At 57.7% G+C, this 16,281-nt stretch overlaps 3 protein-coding genes across 3 annotated transcripts; 2 read left to right on the forward strand and 1 right to left on the reverse strand.

Moving 5' to 3' along the window:
• Positions 1–365: 365 nt before the first annotated feature.
• Positions 366–3,497, reverse strand: GGTG_08200 (guanylate kinase). Its single transcript, XM_009226039.1, has 4 exons — positions 2,917–3,497; positions 2,031–2,825; positions 897–1,967; positions 366–805 (listed from the first exon to the last, which is right to left on the reverse strand). Exons 1-4 carry the CDS (start codon positions 3,178–3,180, stop codon positions 539–541), a joined length of 2,397 nt encoding a protein of 798 aa, XP_009224303.1. The 5' UTR covers positions 3,181–3,497; the 3' UTR covers positions 366–538.
• A 154-nt stretch (positions 3,498–3,651) lies between these two features.
• Positions 3,652–8,643, forward strand: GGTG_08201 (intron-binding protein aquarius). The gene is made up of 4 exons (XM_009226040.1): positions 3,652–4,036; positions 4,127–5,434; positions 5,518–7,787; positions 7,878–8,643. The coding sequence occupies exons 1-4, from the start codon at positions 3,777–3,779 to the stop codon at positions 8,339–8,341; spliced, it is 4,302 nt and encodes a 1,433-aa protein (XP_009224304.1). The 5' UTR covers positions 3,652–3,776; the 3' UTR covers positions 8,342–8,643.
• Positions 8,644–9,346: 703 nt separating this feature from the next.
• Positions 9,347–16,273, forward strand: GGTG_08202 (hypothetical protein). Its single transcript, XM_009226041.1, has 4 exons — positions 9,347–10,469; positions 10,666–11,112; positions 11,368–14,567; positions 14,649–16,273. The coding sequence occupies exons 1-4, from the start codon at positions 9,870–9,872 to the stop codon at positions 14,752–14,754; spliced, it is 4,353 nt and encodes a 1,450-aa protein (XP_009224305.1). The 5' UTR covers positions 9,347–9,869; the 3' UTR covers positions 14,755–16,273.
• Positions 16,274–16,281: the final 8 nt, after the last annotated feature.

Raw genomic sequence — 16,281 nt, forward strand, 5'->3', positions numbered from 1 at the left:
TGGACGGGCGCCAATTCCAGCACAACACGCCCTTTTTGTTGCCGTCTCCGAATGGCCGGGCTGGCCAGGCTTGGGGCCTCTCCTCAAACCCAGAGGCAGATTGATCTGGAAGCGGGTGCACCTGCTCGGGTACCTACGTGTCGGTACCGTACTACATGGGACATGGATACAACAGCATGTGCCAGACCTACCTACACCTCCATGGCTGTGCTCTTTTGGCATTCGAAGCTGGTGGAAAAGCGCAGGGCTGGCATTTACCAATGAGCCGGCGAGGGGGGGAAAAAAAGAAAAAAAAGAGCACCGAGGGAAGAAATAAAAAACACAGCGGGGTCCTTTGTGACTTGGTGGTCATCTTTGCAATGATGGGCACCCTTCCGCAAACGTGGCTGGTGTTTTTCTAAGCACGGGACTCTTTCTTTGTCCCCGGGCGGACGCCCCAGTACTCCAATTAGAAGGACTGCCTGCACTAGTGGTACTTGGGTACAGAGCACATGGAGTGTGTGGCGCGCACGCGCTTCAACCTCTGGCCCGGCCGGCCCTACCCTGGGCTGGATTGTCCGCGGCCATACAGGAAGCGCTCGAGGGCGGCGCAGGCATCTTCCAGACCCTCATTAGTGATGACCTCGTCGTACAGGCTTTCCGCCTCGGCGCGCTCTATCTCTGCCTTGGAAGCCGCAATCATGTCGGCAATTTTCTCGCCAGAAACATCCCGCCCTTTAAGCTGACGTTGCAACGCATCCATGTCGAGAGGCTTGAATAGGACGTGCCGCGCCGAGTATGACGTTTCCTTGCTCTGACGTGCGCCCTGTGTGAAGATGATGTGTTAGTCCCTCTCTGCACAAACGTGTAGAGCCCGCATATGCACAGGTCGCGGTCCATGAACAGTTATAACTCACATCGAGGCTCATATGCATGACCGGTATCCTGCCAGACTGGCTGATCTTGTCCGCTTCAGGCCGACTAGTGCCGTACTTCACTCCATCGATTTCACTGGATTCGAGGAATTTATCGCCATCAAGCATAGTGTCGAAAGCAGCTGCGTCCACCGGAATTTGAGTCGCTCGGTCAGGCCCCTTGTCCCCATCCTGCCGAGCCTTGGTGGTATGGGCCGGGACAAGGCCAAAGACTCCTGGATTCCTCTCTAGCAGGAGCTGGAGCAATCCTGACATGTCCACTTCTTCAGGCCCCGAGAGAATGAGAGGACGGCAGTCTCCGGGTCGCATGCCTGCAGGCGGCTCGTCCGATCCACTTACGGAGTGTTGTGCCGTGGCTTCTTCAAAGATAAGGTCGATCCTGTCCGGATCCTCGACTTTGTCAAAAACGGCGAGGCGAGACCGACTTGCAACCCTCAAGGCCCTCCAGGACTTGCTGGCCTTGCCCTCGATTGCCGCCACCTTGGTCTGGTTGTTTGTGGGCATGTCGATTTCGAGCTCATCTTCGGCAATCGCCCTCTTGAACGCACACACGTCCGGGATTCTGGACCGCTCGTCCGCCTTGAACTTGCCCAGACCTGAACTGTCCCTGCTGTCGCTGAGAAAGTCGATCGACAATGCATTCATTGGCGTGGCCCGAAGCCTCTTGCTTGTCGCTGAGCGGTAGGCCGACTTCTTCGCATCTGAAAAGAACTGTGCCGGCAGCGACGGCATCTCGATCGGCGAGCAGGCATACGCCTTCCACCTGACCCAGTTCTTGTCCCGCGCCAGAATCGTCTTGACAATACGCACGAAGTAGGCCCCCTCACTTGGGCCCGCGCCGCTGGTCTCGAGGTGCACTATAATTGCGAGCCGAGTTTTGCTCGCCCACTCGGTATCCTCGCTGCTAAGTTGCTGATCCAGATAGATGACCGACTTGTTGGGAGCGCTGGCCACGGCAGCTATCTCTCTTTCCTGAGCTGAGAGCGAGAGCAGGAACTCCATGATGATCAGGGCTTGGACGAGGATGTATCTCCTAAATGTGAGATCGCTCAACTGCTGCAGAGTTAGGATAAAAATCGTCAAAAGTCAGCCGTGGCTGGAGATCGATGGACTTGCCTCGAGCCTGAAGAGGTCACGGCTGGTCAGATACTTGGGATTGAAAGCATCTGCCAGATCTGCACCTTCGCCTTCGTGTTTCCGCTTCTGACCTGTCTTGGTGTCTTCCTCTTGCCTCTGAGACCTTGAGATCTGCTTTGTCTGTGCATCCTTGAAGGCAGCCATGGTGGACTCTAGCCCTGATTTGAAACGTTCAAAGTGACTGCGATCGAATAGCTTCTTGGGCTGGCTGAAGCTTGCTTGCAGTGACCAGAAGACTGGATACAGGGCTTCCATGTCTTTTCGGATGCTTTCATCGGCGGCGCTTGTCCTCGTCGCAGTCGCCTTGGCCTCGGGTGAAGTTGTGTCATCTGTGTGGCCGTCGATTTCCATCTTGTCCAGAGTCCCGTTCCTGTCTACATCCTGGTCGAACGTGGTGACGTTCTCAACATGGTACTCTCCCCGCAGATTTACCGAGCTGCGGTCGCCGAGAGGGAAGCTCTGGAACATGAATATGAAGACCCTGCCGCAGAAGGTGGTGTCCCTAGCGCGGGAGAGTCGACGAAGGAGCTCGTTGCAGCTTCGGAGAATAGTGAGCTGCATGGCAACTGAGGGGTTTGCTGTGATGCGCTGATGGCGCGACTCGAGAAAGTCCAGGACTCTGCGGCAGCCCGACGTCGTTTGGCTATCGAGCAGTTCCTCGACAAGCCAGAACAGCAGCACGGGATCGCACTGGCGCATGTCGGAAAGGATCGACACGAGGTCCAGTAAATTCCAGACCCTGACAAACTCGGGCGACTCGATGGACGTTGTCGCCTGTTTGCGATATCGAAGGTGTCAGTAGGCGATATGTCCCGGCAAACCACCAACACAACAAAGTGAGTTCCTGAGATTCGGGGAGACAAACCACTAGCTTCCCGAAGATGTCGCGAACCGCAGTCTCGATTACGCCATACTGGCGGGTGCGCACCGAGGGCGGGCTGTCGCTTTTCAGCAAGGGAAGTATCTGCGTAAGCTGGCCATTTAAATCTCCAAAGTCCGACTTCTCGAGCGGAGGCTCTATCGAGGCTGTGAGCTTGACGGATTCGGCATGCCTCAGCAGGTCTATCAGGACGAGCCCGATATCCGCCACAGCCTGGATACCGTGGGTGGCCACCTCGATCGAAGGCATTGTGATTCGTCGCCGGATAGGTCCGGGCGCCTGTTGCGCGAGGCGCGACGTGGAAGATGCCTGGGCCAAGAAGCGCGGCCGATCGTGTTAATGCGACATGGGATCCTGTTTGAAATGCCTGGGAGATGCGTTGACGTCGCTGAGCTTGTTCGAAAAGTTACAAGGCACAAAATGAGGGAGGCAGGCGTCGACTCCTGGCTTCGTAGTCGGGCCGCTAGGTAGACAGGTCCGAGGGAGGCGGGTACGTAGGTGGTTGAGTAAGTCGTGGGCTTTGAGAGTAGTCGTTTGCCTTCCTCAAGAGTTGCATGTCAGGAAATTGAAAGCCGGCCGTTTAAGTCGCGGGCGCGACGGGTGACGGATGGAGAGCTGGAGGTGGGTCTGAATGGTCGCTCTGGCTGCAGGGACTGCCCGACAAGAAAAAAAAGGTGGATCGAACGCAAACAGCGCTCTCTGCGAGGCGGCATGTGGGGCCTAGGTAGGCCAAACACGGTTGGCAGTTGGGCCGGCTTGATGCGAAGTTCAACACAAGCGACAACGAGACGCGACAGAGAGGCTACGGTAGCCCGACGGACAGCCATCCCCGCGAGCAGCCCAGAATGCCCACGGCGAAACGACTGAGAAGCGGCCGGCAGCCCCATACCGAGGCCAGCTCCAGCCGGGCGACCACGGAACCACGCGACAGAGACTCTGAGTTTGCGCATCTTGCCCGCCAACACTGGCTCAAATCATCGACACGAACTGCCAAGGTCAAAGTCAAGAACGACGTGTTAAAGAAGGAGATATGGGGCTCGCTGGAGCGTGAGAACTTCCAGCACAAGTCGCTTTTGGCGCTGGAGAGTCTCCAACTGCTCGAGAGGTAACAGGCGAACACCCCTCCAAGGCGGCCCATCTGCCAGTCCCCCTCGTGAATCTATGCACGCGCCGTCAATGCTAACTTCTTGCGCAGTTACCTGTGGCCCGGATATGTTGAGGATGCCTCCCAACACCACGTGCTTCTAATAGTCTTCGTCGCGAATACTAAGCGGCGAGAACGGCTCGATACATGGCCCATCTTCGAGGACCGACCAACTGATTTTTCGAGCCTGTTCCGTCGGGTCCTCTCCATCAGTCTCGACCAGACGCTTCCCCTGCCCGTCAGGACGCACGTACTGTCCTTCATCATCTATGCCTTCCAATCCCTGGACTGCGCTGTAGTGCGCAAAGAGTGTGCCCCGTTGGTCTCCATCTCCACATGGCACAACCTGTCGACGGCGGAAAAGCGCGACGGCCTCTTGGACCAAGATGCTCAGCTGCGCAAGGCCTGGAGGGCTTCAGCAAAGAGATACGACGCCGCCGATGATGCTGCCAAGGCTCGCTTGCGGTTCGAGAGGATGTGGCTCTACACACTCATTCTCGACTTCTTACGCCTGTTGCACGACCCAAGTGCGACCCCTGAGCACGCCGCCTACTGTGAACGCTTTACGGAGCTTCTCATCGACCTCCAGAGCCAACTTCCCACCAGGCGCTACGTCAACACTCTGCTGAGAGACCTACACGTCCTGGCTGCCATGCGCCTCTCACCGGTGTATTGCGATGAGGACAGCGAACCTCTCCGGGAACTACACGGATTGCTGCAACATTATACGCTCTTCACGATCAATGATCATACCGGCGTACAACTTAGCCGTACCGAGGCTTACGATCAGCGGTGTACCGACCTGGCCAGGTTACAACGGGTGGCTCTCAAGCACTTCAAGGACAAGCTGACAGTGCTTGCCCTGTCCAATTATGGGTCTATTGGTGACCGCGGTGAGCTGGAGATTCTGCTGGGGCCGTTGACGGATAATGAACTCGTGGAGCTGGCATCCAGGCTGCAGCTGCGAACATCTTACCCCAGCCCCTCAAACCTGGCAGTGGACCGCAAGCTCCTGATGGAAGTACTCTTATCCATGTTCGAGAAGAGGCCTACCTTCCAGGAGACCTTGCGGGATATGCCCGTCTTACCGACGGAACGGACGTTGTTCGAGCAGAGTCTGCAACGTGCTGACAGCTACGATGGCGCCCGCCCGCTTGCACTTCCGAAACTGAACCTTCAGTATCTCTCAGTGGGCGATTTCCTGTGGAGAGCCTATGTGCTGTATAGGTGCGAGGCATTCTACGGCATTCGCAAGGATATTGAAACAGCACTCCAGCGACTGAAACCCCAGTCTCGCCGACCGGGCGAGATCTCGTTCGGGGGCAGCTCCCGGATGGCCTCGAGAATCACAAAGCCAGCGTATGCCGAATGCCCTCCATCTTTATCTACTGCCTCATGCGCCTTGTTTTGCTGTTTGCTGACTTGCAAGGAACTACTGGCAGGATTATTGAGACTGTCCCTGCTCTGGTGGGAGATGACGTCCCGTCTCTTGTACGAGCCGAGGTCAGCATGGACATCCGTCACATGCCAGATGCCACTAGGAGGGATTGGGAAGCCCTACGACCGGACGATGTCGTGTTCCTCCTCGCCGTGGATGCTGCCGGCCAGGAGGCTAATGATAATAGAGACCCCTCGCCGGGGGAACCTCGAAGGGGGCTGCGGGCGGTTCGCACCGCCGAGGTCATCCAGGTATTCGACGACAGAGGCCGGCCGGTCCACAGCCCTTCTTCCTTCTCAGATGGCCACCGCCGTGGCTCCACGATACGAATCCAGCTCAGGCTAGACGCCAAGACGTATAAAGCCGACGCCGAGACCAACCTACCCTCGGAGCAGAATGATGTCTACAGTCGTGTCAACGTGCTGCTTCGGAGGAGCGGGCGAGAAAACAACTTCAAGCCGGTCCTGGAATCTATCAGGAGTCTATCACTCTCAGACGTGCCGCTGGCGCCATGGCTTCACGAGGTCTTTCTAGGATATGGTGATCCGGCAGCTGCTACCTACAAGCTGCTGCCCAACCGCATCAAGACGCTGGACTTCAGAGACACGTTCCTTGATTGGCAGCATCTTGTGGAGAGCCTCCCTGGGAGGATTGTGGAGCCTGGCGATGATGTTTCAGGAAGCTTCGGTCCTCCTTACGTCCTAGAGACGCTCGATCGTCGCGAGGAGGACACATCAGCGAAACCGTCCAAAAAGCGGCGGAGAGACGCGGAGCCAGCCCTGATATCCGAGGTCGAAACGGTCAATGTGTCTACGTACAAGCCCTCGAACAGTGGGCCATATCCCATCGACGCGCCCAAGTTCAACAGCATCCGTTTCACTCCTGCGCAGGTAGAGGCTATTGTGTCTGGCACGCAACCCGGTCTGACCGTCATTGTTGGCCCTCCGGGTACGGGGAAAACGGATGTTGCGACACAAATCATCAGCAATCTCTACCACAACTTCCCTACGCAGCGAACCCTACTCATCGCGCATAGCAATCAAGCTCTCAACCAGCTTTTTGCCAAGATTGTTGCCCTCGACATTGACGGCCGCCACCTCCTGCGCCTTGGGCATGGCGAGGAGGACCTCAATACCAGCGACAACTTCAGCAAGGCCGGCAGAGTCGACTCGTTTCTCAACAACAGGGACCGGTATCTCCAAGAAGTTAGCAAGCTGGCGGCGAGCATGGGCGCCCCTGGAGCTCACGGGAACTCGGCAGAGACGGCTGGTTACTTCAACTCGGCTTACGTTAAGCCGACTTGGGCCAGATTCACAGACGCCATCAGCGAGAGCTCCTCCACCGCCACGGACATTGTTGCGGCATTCCCCTTCGCCGCCTTCTTCTCTGACGCCCCACAGCCTCTCTTTCCCGAGGGTGCTGATAGAGAGGCTGTCCTAGACATCGCCACTGGATGTTACCGACACATCTCCGAGGTCTTTTCGGAACTGGCTGATGTACGGCCCTTTGAGATACTCCGGCGCGACAAGGACAAGGCCAACTACCTTCTCACCAACGAAGCCCGCATCATAGCCATGACCTCAACACATGCCGCCATGAGGCGTGACGAGATCGCCTCCCTGAACTTTCGCTACGACAACGTAGTGATAGAAGAGGCGGCACAGATAACTGAAATGGAGTGTTTCATTCCACTGGCTATGCAGAAGGCACGGGGTGGCAAGGTGCCGCTCCAGCGCGTGGTCCTCTGCGGAGACCACTACCAGAACTCCCCCGTCATCCAGAGCCTCGCCTTCCGCCACTATGCCAACCTGGAGCAGTCATTCTTCTCCCGTCTGGTTCGCTTAGGTGTACCCACCATCAACTTGGACCAGCAGGGGCGTGCCAGGCCGTCGATAGCGAGCCTTTATAGCTGGCGATACAACAGTCTGGGCAACCTCCCGCACGTCGAAGCGAGCGAGGAGTTCTCTGCTGCCAACGCCGGCTTCAGATATGACTACCAATTCATTGACGTACCGGACTACCGGGGCCACGGCGAGTCGGAGCCAACCCCTCACTTCATCCAGAATACGGGCGAGGCCGAATATGCTGTCGCCATTTACCAGTATATGAGGCTGCTTGGCTACCCGGCGTCCAAGATCAGCATCCTCACAACGTACGCAGGCCAGCGCGCACTAGTCAGGGACGTGCTGGCGCACCGTTGCGCGAGGAACCCGATATTCGGCCTCCCCAAAGTCGTGACCACGGTCGACAAATACCAAGGAGAGCAGAACGACTGTAAGTTGCCCACGACTATTTCCTGTTCCTGCTCCCCCCGCTCCTGTGTGGGCCGCATTGTTCATGTAGCTTACCCCTCCTGTGTGGCAGACATCATCCTGTCGCTTACTCGTACATCACGAGTTGGCTATCTTCGCGACATCCGCCGCCTGACGGTGGCTCTCTCCCGTGCGCGTCTTGGTCTTTACGTTTTGGGGCGCCGGCAAGTATTCGAAACTTGCCTGGAGCTCCGACAAGCGTTCCAGAAACTCCTCCTCCGCCCCGACAAGCTCACGCTGGTCACTGGCGAGCTTTGGCCTTCTCAGAGACGCCTGTCAGATGAGACTAACGGGAAAAATGTACCTGGAGAAGTCGTAATGGAAGGCGTGGAGCATCTAGGCCAATATGTATTCGAAATGACGCGGACTAAACTTGAGCAACTCGGAAACGAGAATAGCCAGGCGTCTGCTGCGCCCCCGCTGGAAATAGGTCCGCTGCCCTCTCCATTGGCAGACTCGCAGCGGATGGAAGTAGTGGAAGAGGCAGACGAGGACGGTGGGGCTCTGGAAGGTTGAGGACGCACAGAGGGGTTGAGTCAGTTCGTTTCCGGCGCCAGCTCTGGTTGTACCGCTCCTGAGGCCTGCACGGAGCCTTGATGCCCGATGGAGGAGCTGAATCGGCGGGGTCTACGTCACGGCCGGAATAAAGAATCCAAATCTTCACCAGCTCACGCAGCGCCTCCGGATAAACAGCCAATTGAATCATCAAATCTACAAAGTGCAAGTGGAGGGACATGATAGTGACGCGCAGAGACTCGGCGGTGCAGCATGATAAAGCAAATGCTGGCGTCAACGCGCAAGCCACCAAGGAAACTTGTACACTTCTGCGGAAGCTTCCTGTTTGTGGGACTCCTGTTTAATGACTCGAAGGACGGTGCCAGGGCTGGGCGATTACAAGCCCCTGAGTCGGATTGGGCTGATTCGGGATAACAACCGTTCTTTAGCGCTTTTACCACATCTGACAAAATTCCTGAGTTGAGGGTGGGAGGGTAAAAAAAAAAAGTGTGCGGCTTAAAATGAACAAGCCCATTGTGAAGAGGCGCCCGGCTCAGAGCGACCCAAGATACGAAGGAACGTGAAGCCGTGCACAACTGAAGCTGGGTCTGCTGGGCGTGCACCAACGGGTTCTGTGCGGATATAGACGCCAGATTTGATGACGGGCCTGGAAACCGCAGCGTTGGCGTCCTCTTGAGCTAATTTTTTAGTACATGATTCGGCAGAGGACCCTGAAGTTCCAATGCCGACCCGCTTGTCCCTGTGCAGAACCCAGATCCAGCACTCAGGCTCTCGGTGGTTCACAGGCTGCAACACCCGCACTCTGGAATCTGTACGTTCCACCAACCGTCCATTGGATTTGCCCCACTAAACGCAAACACAATTTCTTGTAGGTGGCGCCACATTTGTGTGGCTGACGCTGCCGAAGGTAAACCGGGAAGGGAAAAAAAAGAGAAGGGCAAAAAAAAAATCTGAGGGAAAGAGACTGGGGCATCAACCGGCTCCTCCATTCCCTCCCTCCTCCCTCTTTTTTTCCCCCTCCTCCACCACATTCTGTGACGACGGCATTTTGCACCTCATCACAGAATCACATTGACGGGGTCTGTGATATTGCTCCCCTAATAAAATCGGGATCTCTATTCCTTTTCTCCCTAATTCATTTCAGCGGCCACATTCCGCGCAGGTCTCATTCTTTGTCGCCGCAATCGAGGGCAAGATCGAGCCAAGCTTGGATCGAAGTCCAGAGCGCTTCTTGCGACAGTGCACTCTTTCGCACCAGCCCTAGGCACGCCCATTTGTGACCGCCTTTTGTTCCCGAGCCGCAGCGGTTAAGACGGAGCATTCCTCGCCCGCCGGTCATATCGCCAGTTCGGCCTTGCTGACCACGCGCGACCGCCACTCTCGCTATTTCGACGACGACAGGCCTGGATTTTGACACTCGGCTTGCCGACTTGACTTTCCGCCCGGGCAACCCGACCCCCACGACCACGAACTCCGCCCAACGCGCACACCTAGATCCCACCGCTGCGACGGCCGACCAAGTGTCCTTATGACTTCTACTGCAAACCAGGACCAAACCCCGGCGCAGAACCCCAGTGCTCCCTCGACAACGTCGTATGCTTCAGCCGCCGGTGCTGCCAAGAAGCCTATCGCGACGCCGTTGAGTGCGGCTGGATCGAACCCTCCGCCCGTGGTGGTCGGTTCCTCTGCGCCAGGTGGCCAGCAACATGGAAAGCCCGCGTCCGCGTCGCCAGTAAACGGTCGCCAGGCGATCACGCCCGCTCTGCCGGCAACTGCACCCACCGCCCCGGCTGTTGCGCACGGTGCTGCCACTAACGGCCACGACCGGAAGAGCTCGGTCACCATCAGCGCGAACGGCCCAAGCGGCTACATTGCCAACGGAGGCCCTGTGGGAGGCTCCAAGGGTAACATTCAGTTTGGCTACAAGGAATCTCCTGCCATCGCCCACAGCACACCCCAGCAGGGCACATCTGCTCCCATTCCCATCCCAGGGAATAATGCCCGCGTTCCCTCACCGGCGCATTCACCTTCTCCCATCCCTCAGCCATCTGCTAGTGGAGGTCGACCACCCCCGATGGCGCAGGACGGACCGAGTATGAAGTTTGGCAGCCTTGGTGGAGATGGCGAGGTTTGTCCGGATCTCAGTTTTCCCTTATTGCCTCGTCCCCTCCCAGTCTGCCCCACCATGCATCCTCATTGCTGCGTTAGCTTCGCATCATTCGTACCCAAAGCATCCTCTCTCCAGTGCGATAAACATCGACAAACCTAGCAGTTTCTGTGTCGTGCCGCGCATGTGCTAACTTTTGAGTTTTCCGTTTCCCCAGCGCCACATGAAGCACCTTTCACAGGGCCCTCACCCGATGGGGTCTGGATCTCCACACATGCGCCATGGAAGCACACATTCTGTCCATGATAACGCAGGAGGTCACGGCGGTCCTGGCATCGCAAGAGGCGGCGGCGGGTTTGGCCCATCGGGCGGACGTGGTCGCGGTGGCTACAACGCCGGCGGCTACAACAACCCCATGGGATACCCTCCCGGCCAGTACGGTCACGGCCGTGGTGGAGGACATAGTGGACAGGGGCGGGGCGGTATGAACTACCCGCAGAACCAGCGGGGCATGCCCCCCTACCAGAGTTCTCCCCAGCCACGGGGCAGTCCCGCCATGGGCAACGCGATGCCCAACCCGGGCACACCGACGATGAACCAGTCGCTACCCGTCCACCCGCCGCAACAAGGGTTCAACGCATATATCCCGCCGGCTTACCCAAATGTAAATGACACCTCCTGCCGGCACAGCCCTCCAAAGACAAAGAGGACAGCAGGCAATAGGGCCAACCCTGGCGGTGACGCAGTCAAGATGACCGTAGTCGCAGTCGCACCCCAGCGCGACCAACCGCGCCTGCAGGGTGCCCCACTCATCCTCAACGTCGCTTCCGAGCTGGATTCGACCCCCCTTGTCTATGGAGAAAAGATTGACTTGTCACCGACAAGTGGTGGCTTCGATCGCTTGCTGACTTACAAAAAGCAGACATACCCCTTCCCTCCCCCCTTCGACCCACGCCAGCAGTCCATGATGGGCATGGGCTACCCGCAGTACCCTCAAATGCCGCCATCGATACCATACGGCATACCGCCCCCGGGCCCATCTCCCTCCCCTGGGTTCCAGCAGCCTTACACGCAGGGTCCATACCCACCCCAGGCTCAGCCTATGTCGCGGAATGCTTCGCAGGTATCGGAGAGGCCCAACTCTAGCACCGGCCATCCGCAGTCGCAAGCAGTAACGCAGGCGCCCGCAGCACCGGTGCACGCCGCGAGCGCCAAGCCGGCCGTCGTTTCATCCTCTGCGTCCTTTGTCATCCCGAAGAAGGCCGCCACCAAGATTACGATCAAGAATGCTGCAGGGGAGGCTGTCGACCTGAACAGCCTCAAAGCACCTGCATCGCCGGTTCCTAGCGTACAACAGTCTAAAACCCCACCAGTAGTCAGCTCTTCTTCAACACCTCCACCGAAAACGACCGCGCCGTCGCATGCTCGGTCGGAGAGCTCCAAAACTGCCGAGCAATTGAGAAGCGAGTTCAGGGAGCAGGTGTTCAAGTCACAGACGGCTGGTCCACCGGTCGAGGCAAAGGACGCCGCGCCTCAAACAGCAGATGCTCCTGCCGACAAGCCGACTACCAAGGCTCCGGGCAGTGGGGATGAAGCGGTCAAAGCGGACGTCGCTGATCAGGAGGCTCCCAAGGCTGCTGCCGACAAGCCAACTGAGACCAAGGACACACCACAGACTAATGCTGCGCCCAGCGAGACTCAGGCTCAAGCTCCGGAAACCACCGTTGCCGAGGCTGAGAAGGAGCCGGCACCCGAGCCCAAGGAGTCTGAGGAAGAAGAGATGGAGCGTATGATCCGCGAGATGGAGGAGGCGGAAGCGGAGCGTGAGAAGAAGGCTGCCGAGTACGAGGCCAAGAAGAAGGTTGTACTTGAGGAAAAGAAGCGACTCGACGAAGAGAACCGGGCCAAGAACGCAGCCGAGAACGACCGCAAACTCCAGGAGCAGGAGCGAGAGATGGAGCGTCTCGAAGAGGAACGCGAGAAGAAACTGGCCGAGGCAGAGGCCAAGGAAAGCGGCAAACCCACCACGGATGCCTCGGCCGCCAAGGTTACAGACGCCAAGGAATCGGCAGCCCCGGGCGTCAGCTCCGTGGCTGACAAGCTGGCATCTCTAAGTGTCGGCGGCACCACGGCGTCCTCTTCGGCCACCAAGCCAGGCACCACTGAGGGTAAACGCTCAAAGCCCGCCGCTCTCAACCTTGCACCACTCAAAACGAGTTCCGTGGAGCCACCGCAGCCCAGTGCAGCCCTGCAGTCGCTCAAATCGGCCCGATTTCTCGAGGTGATTGCGCCCAGCCTGTATCCTGCTGGCATCCAGTCTCCCAACCCGGCCCTGAACGTTGCCGTCGCCCGCAAGGGCAAGAGCTTCAAGTACGATTCCAACTTCCTGCTCCAGTTTCAGAAGGTGTTCACGGAGCAGCCATCCATGGAGTTTGGGCAACAGGTCAAGACCCTCATCGGCGATGGCGACGGAGGCTCCAGGTCGGCCTCGGCCAGGACACCGGCGCCAGGGTCTGGACGCCAGAACTCGCGCCCTGGTGCTGGCAACTTTGGAGGCGGAGGTATGGGTAGTGGTTTCATTGCGCCGCCATCCAAACTCACTCAAGGTCCGGGCGACCGCATGGGCCCGCCTCCACGGGGTGGTATCAACAACATGCCCGGTGGTATGGGCTCATTCGGACGTTTCCCGGGTGGCAACATGATGGCACGCACGCCGTCCAACAGCATGAACATCCCCAACTCGCCCCGCCAGGGAAGCAGAACCACGCGCGGCGGAAGCAAGCGTGACTTCAGCGCCAAGAACGAAGCGCAGGCTGCTAAGACCATGCCCCTTACGCAGGGCCTCGACCTCAAGCCCATCACTGTCTCGGCCGGCGGATGGAAGCCGCGCAGCATCGGTAACAAGGCCGCGGCTGCTCCCGCGGGCGCTGCGGGTGAGCTCCTTGAGCCGGAGGTGGTACAACGCAAGGTCAAGGCTGCCCTGAACAAGATGACGCCCGAGAAGTTCGAAAAGATTGCCGACCAGATCCTCACCATTGCGGCCCAGTCCAAGGACGAACAGGATGGCCGTACGCTGCGCCAGGTCATCCAGCTCACGTTCGAGAAAGCTACGGACGAGGCGCACTGGGCGTCCATGTACGCCAAGTTCTGCAAGCGCATGTTGGATACCATGAGCCCCGAGATCCGCGATGTTAGCATCGTGGACAAGCATGGAAATGTGGTCAGTGGTGGTGCCCTGTTCCGCAAGTACCTCCTCAACCGCTGTCAGGAGGAGTTTGAGCGCGGCTGGAAGGTCGACCTGCCAGAGCCCAAGGAGGGCGATGAGCCCAAGGCCGGCGAGGCCGTCATGCTCTCAGACGAGTACTATATCGCGGCGGCCGCCAAGAGGCGAGGCTTGGGTCTTGTTCAGTTCATCGGTGAGCTTTACAAGCTTGGCATGCTGACGGAGCGCATCATGCACGAGTGTGTGCGCAAGCTCGTCGACTACCGCGGCGTGCCCGACGAGGCCGAGATCGAGTCGCTCTCCAAGCTGCTGCGCACCATTGGAGGCAACCTGGATGTCAACACGGAGAAGACGCAGGGCAAACACATGATGGACGCCTACTTCCAGCGCATCGACGCCATGGTCAGGATGCCTGAGCTGCCGAGTCGTCTCAAGTTCATGCTGATGGACATGGTGGATCTCCGCCGTTCCGGCTGGCACTCCAAGGAGGCCAACAAGGGGCCCAAGACGCTGGACGAGGTCCGCGCCGAGGCTGAGGCGGCGGCAGCGCAGAAGGCAGCCGAGAACGCGCGGGGCAACCAACGGGGCGGCCCTGGCGGAAGGCCACCCATGGGAGGCCGTGGCGGCGACGGACGGGGACCGTCAAACTACGGCCAGCCTGCCCCCAACCAAAACACGATCGATATGAACGATCTGAGACGGCTCAAGGGATCGGCCACGAGGACAAGCTCACAGAACGCCACCTTTGGACCCAGCTCCATGTTTGCGAGCCGCAGCAACAGTGGGCGCGCCAACAGGCTTGGTGCTGGTGGCGCTTTTGCCCGCGCCGGCGAGGACTCCGGCGCGTCTTCCAGGACGGGAACCCCGCCAACCAGGGAGTCGGTGAACGCGTTCAGGTGAGTTTGAGCCCCAGACGGGATTACGGCGCAGAGCGCCAGGTTTCGGTCTCCAACGAAGCTAACGAAACGATCGCGCAGCCTTCTTGCGAACATGGAGACGGAGAACCCGGCATCGCCACCCTCGACGGCGGTATCACCGGCGCTTTCCAAGGTCACACCCGACACGACCAAGGGACGCGCCTGAGGGGGAGACCCCACATGTCAGGCCAGCATGTCTTGCGGTGCACGTTTGCATGTTTGACTTGTCTCCTCCCACCCGCCGTCCCCTTCCGTTTCTTCTCCTTGGCGCGATGAGGATCCGTGTTGTTTCCACGGTATACTCGTCCCATCTGCCATTCATTTCACCGTTCTCGGCCACATGTGCATAGAAGGGGCGTGCTTGTTGCTTGCATTTACAGGGTATTCGGCCAAAAAACCGCGCGACTCCCCAGACTCATTCTTGGAAGACGGAGAGAAAACGAAACTGCAAAAAAAAAGAGAAAAAAACAAGGAATCACAAAAAAAGCAAGTCCCTCTTATGTGTTGGTGTTTTCGTTTTTGCCGTTGTTCTTTGTTTATCAAAAGCGCCGTCAAACTTGGTCGTTCCCTTCCTCACGATACCTCGGATTTCAGTTACGTGCAATTCCATCTTCCTCCACCACCCTCATAGACCAACCGTCCAGGCACTCTTTGGTCTGGCGGATCCATTTTCCCCTCTTGTCCTCCTGTGTTCGATTCTACTTGTGTTTATTATCTTTCCCTCACAAAACTGGCCAGCCCGAAACTCCCCAGTAACCCATGTTATAGTCGTGGGCGTGGGAGGGTGGCGGCGCTGGCATGATACGAAGTGGGAGTACAGGAAGGGCCCCGCGGTCTGCTGCCTCGTCTTTCTTGATTCGTTTCGTATCTTTCTCTTTCGTCTGTTTTTTTTTCCTCTTCTTTATTTCGTCTTCATCCTCCGTCTTTTGGCATCCTCTTCCCCTGTCATATTCACGAGTACTTGCACCTGTTTATGTTTGGTATTCGTTCTGCTCCCCACTGACGTTTTCGTCTGCTAATTGAGCCATCATCTCTCGCCCCCTCTCGAGGCAAATTCCGAGTGCTTTCCCCGTCTTTGTCCCAGCACTGGGACATTTGTCCTTTCCGCACTTTATTCTAGTTTTTCTCATCGCCCTCGATCCTCTTTTTCCCTTGCCTGTTTTCCCCCGCTGTTTTTTCTTTCTTTCTTCTTGTTTCTACCTGGGAGGACGGACGGAACAGACAAAGTATGATGGGTGAAGACGACGGGATGGCGCTTAGACTAAGGGATGGCTGGGATGATGAGTTCATGCAACATATTCGACGCTTGCTAGTGTCATTTTCGCTTTTGAGAAATCCTAAACCTCGCATTCATATTTCTTTGATGGCCCTCGCACTCGTGGCTCTCTTCTCCCATCCCCACTGCCCTTCCCCATACTCCAGATCCGAGCGAGCTTCTGCGCCTGTTTGTGATTGAACGAGATGAGGATGACAGCAAAGGATGTGGTGCTTGCTACTGGGGCGCGGCGCGGGATGTTGGACAGGTGGCACTTTGGCTTTATTTGCTTCTGGGACGCTAAATAAAATACGTGAAAACACTGCATCCAAGAGAGATGATTATGACACCATACTAGATACCCATTATTCGTCCCGACCCCTCCAATTCGCGTGCTGGACAGGCTGTGTAAACATCATATACCCGTCACCCCGGCGA

Source organism: Gaeumannomyces tritici, assembly GCF_000145635.1.
Source record: "Gaeumannomyces tritici R3-111a-1 unplaced genomic scaffold supercont2.4, whole genome shotgun sequence".
NCBI lineage: Eukaryota > Fungi > Ascomycota > Sordariomycetes > Magnaporthales > Magnaporthaceae > Gaeumannomyces > Gaeumannomyces tritici.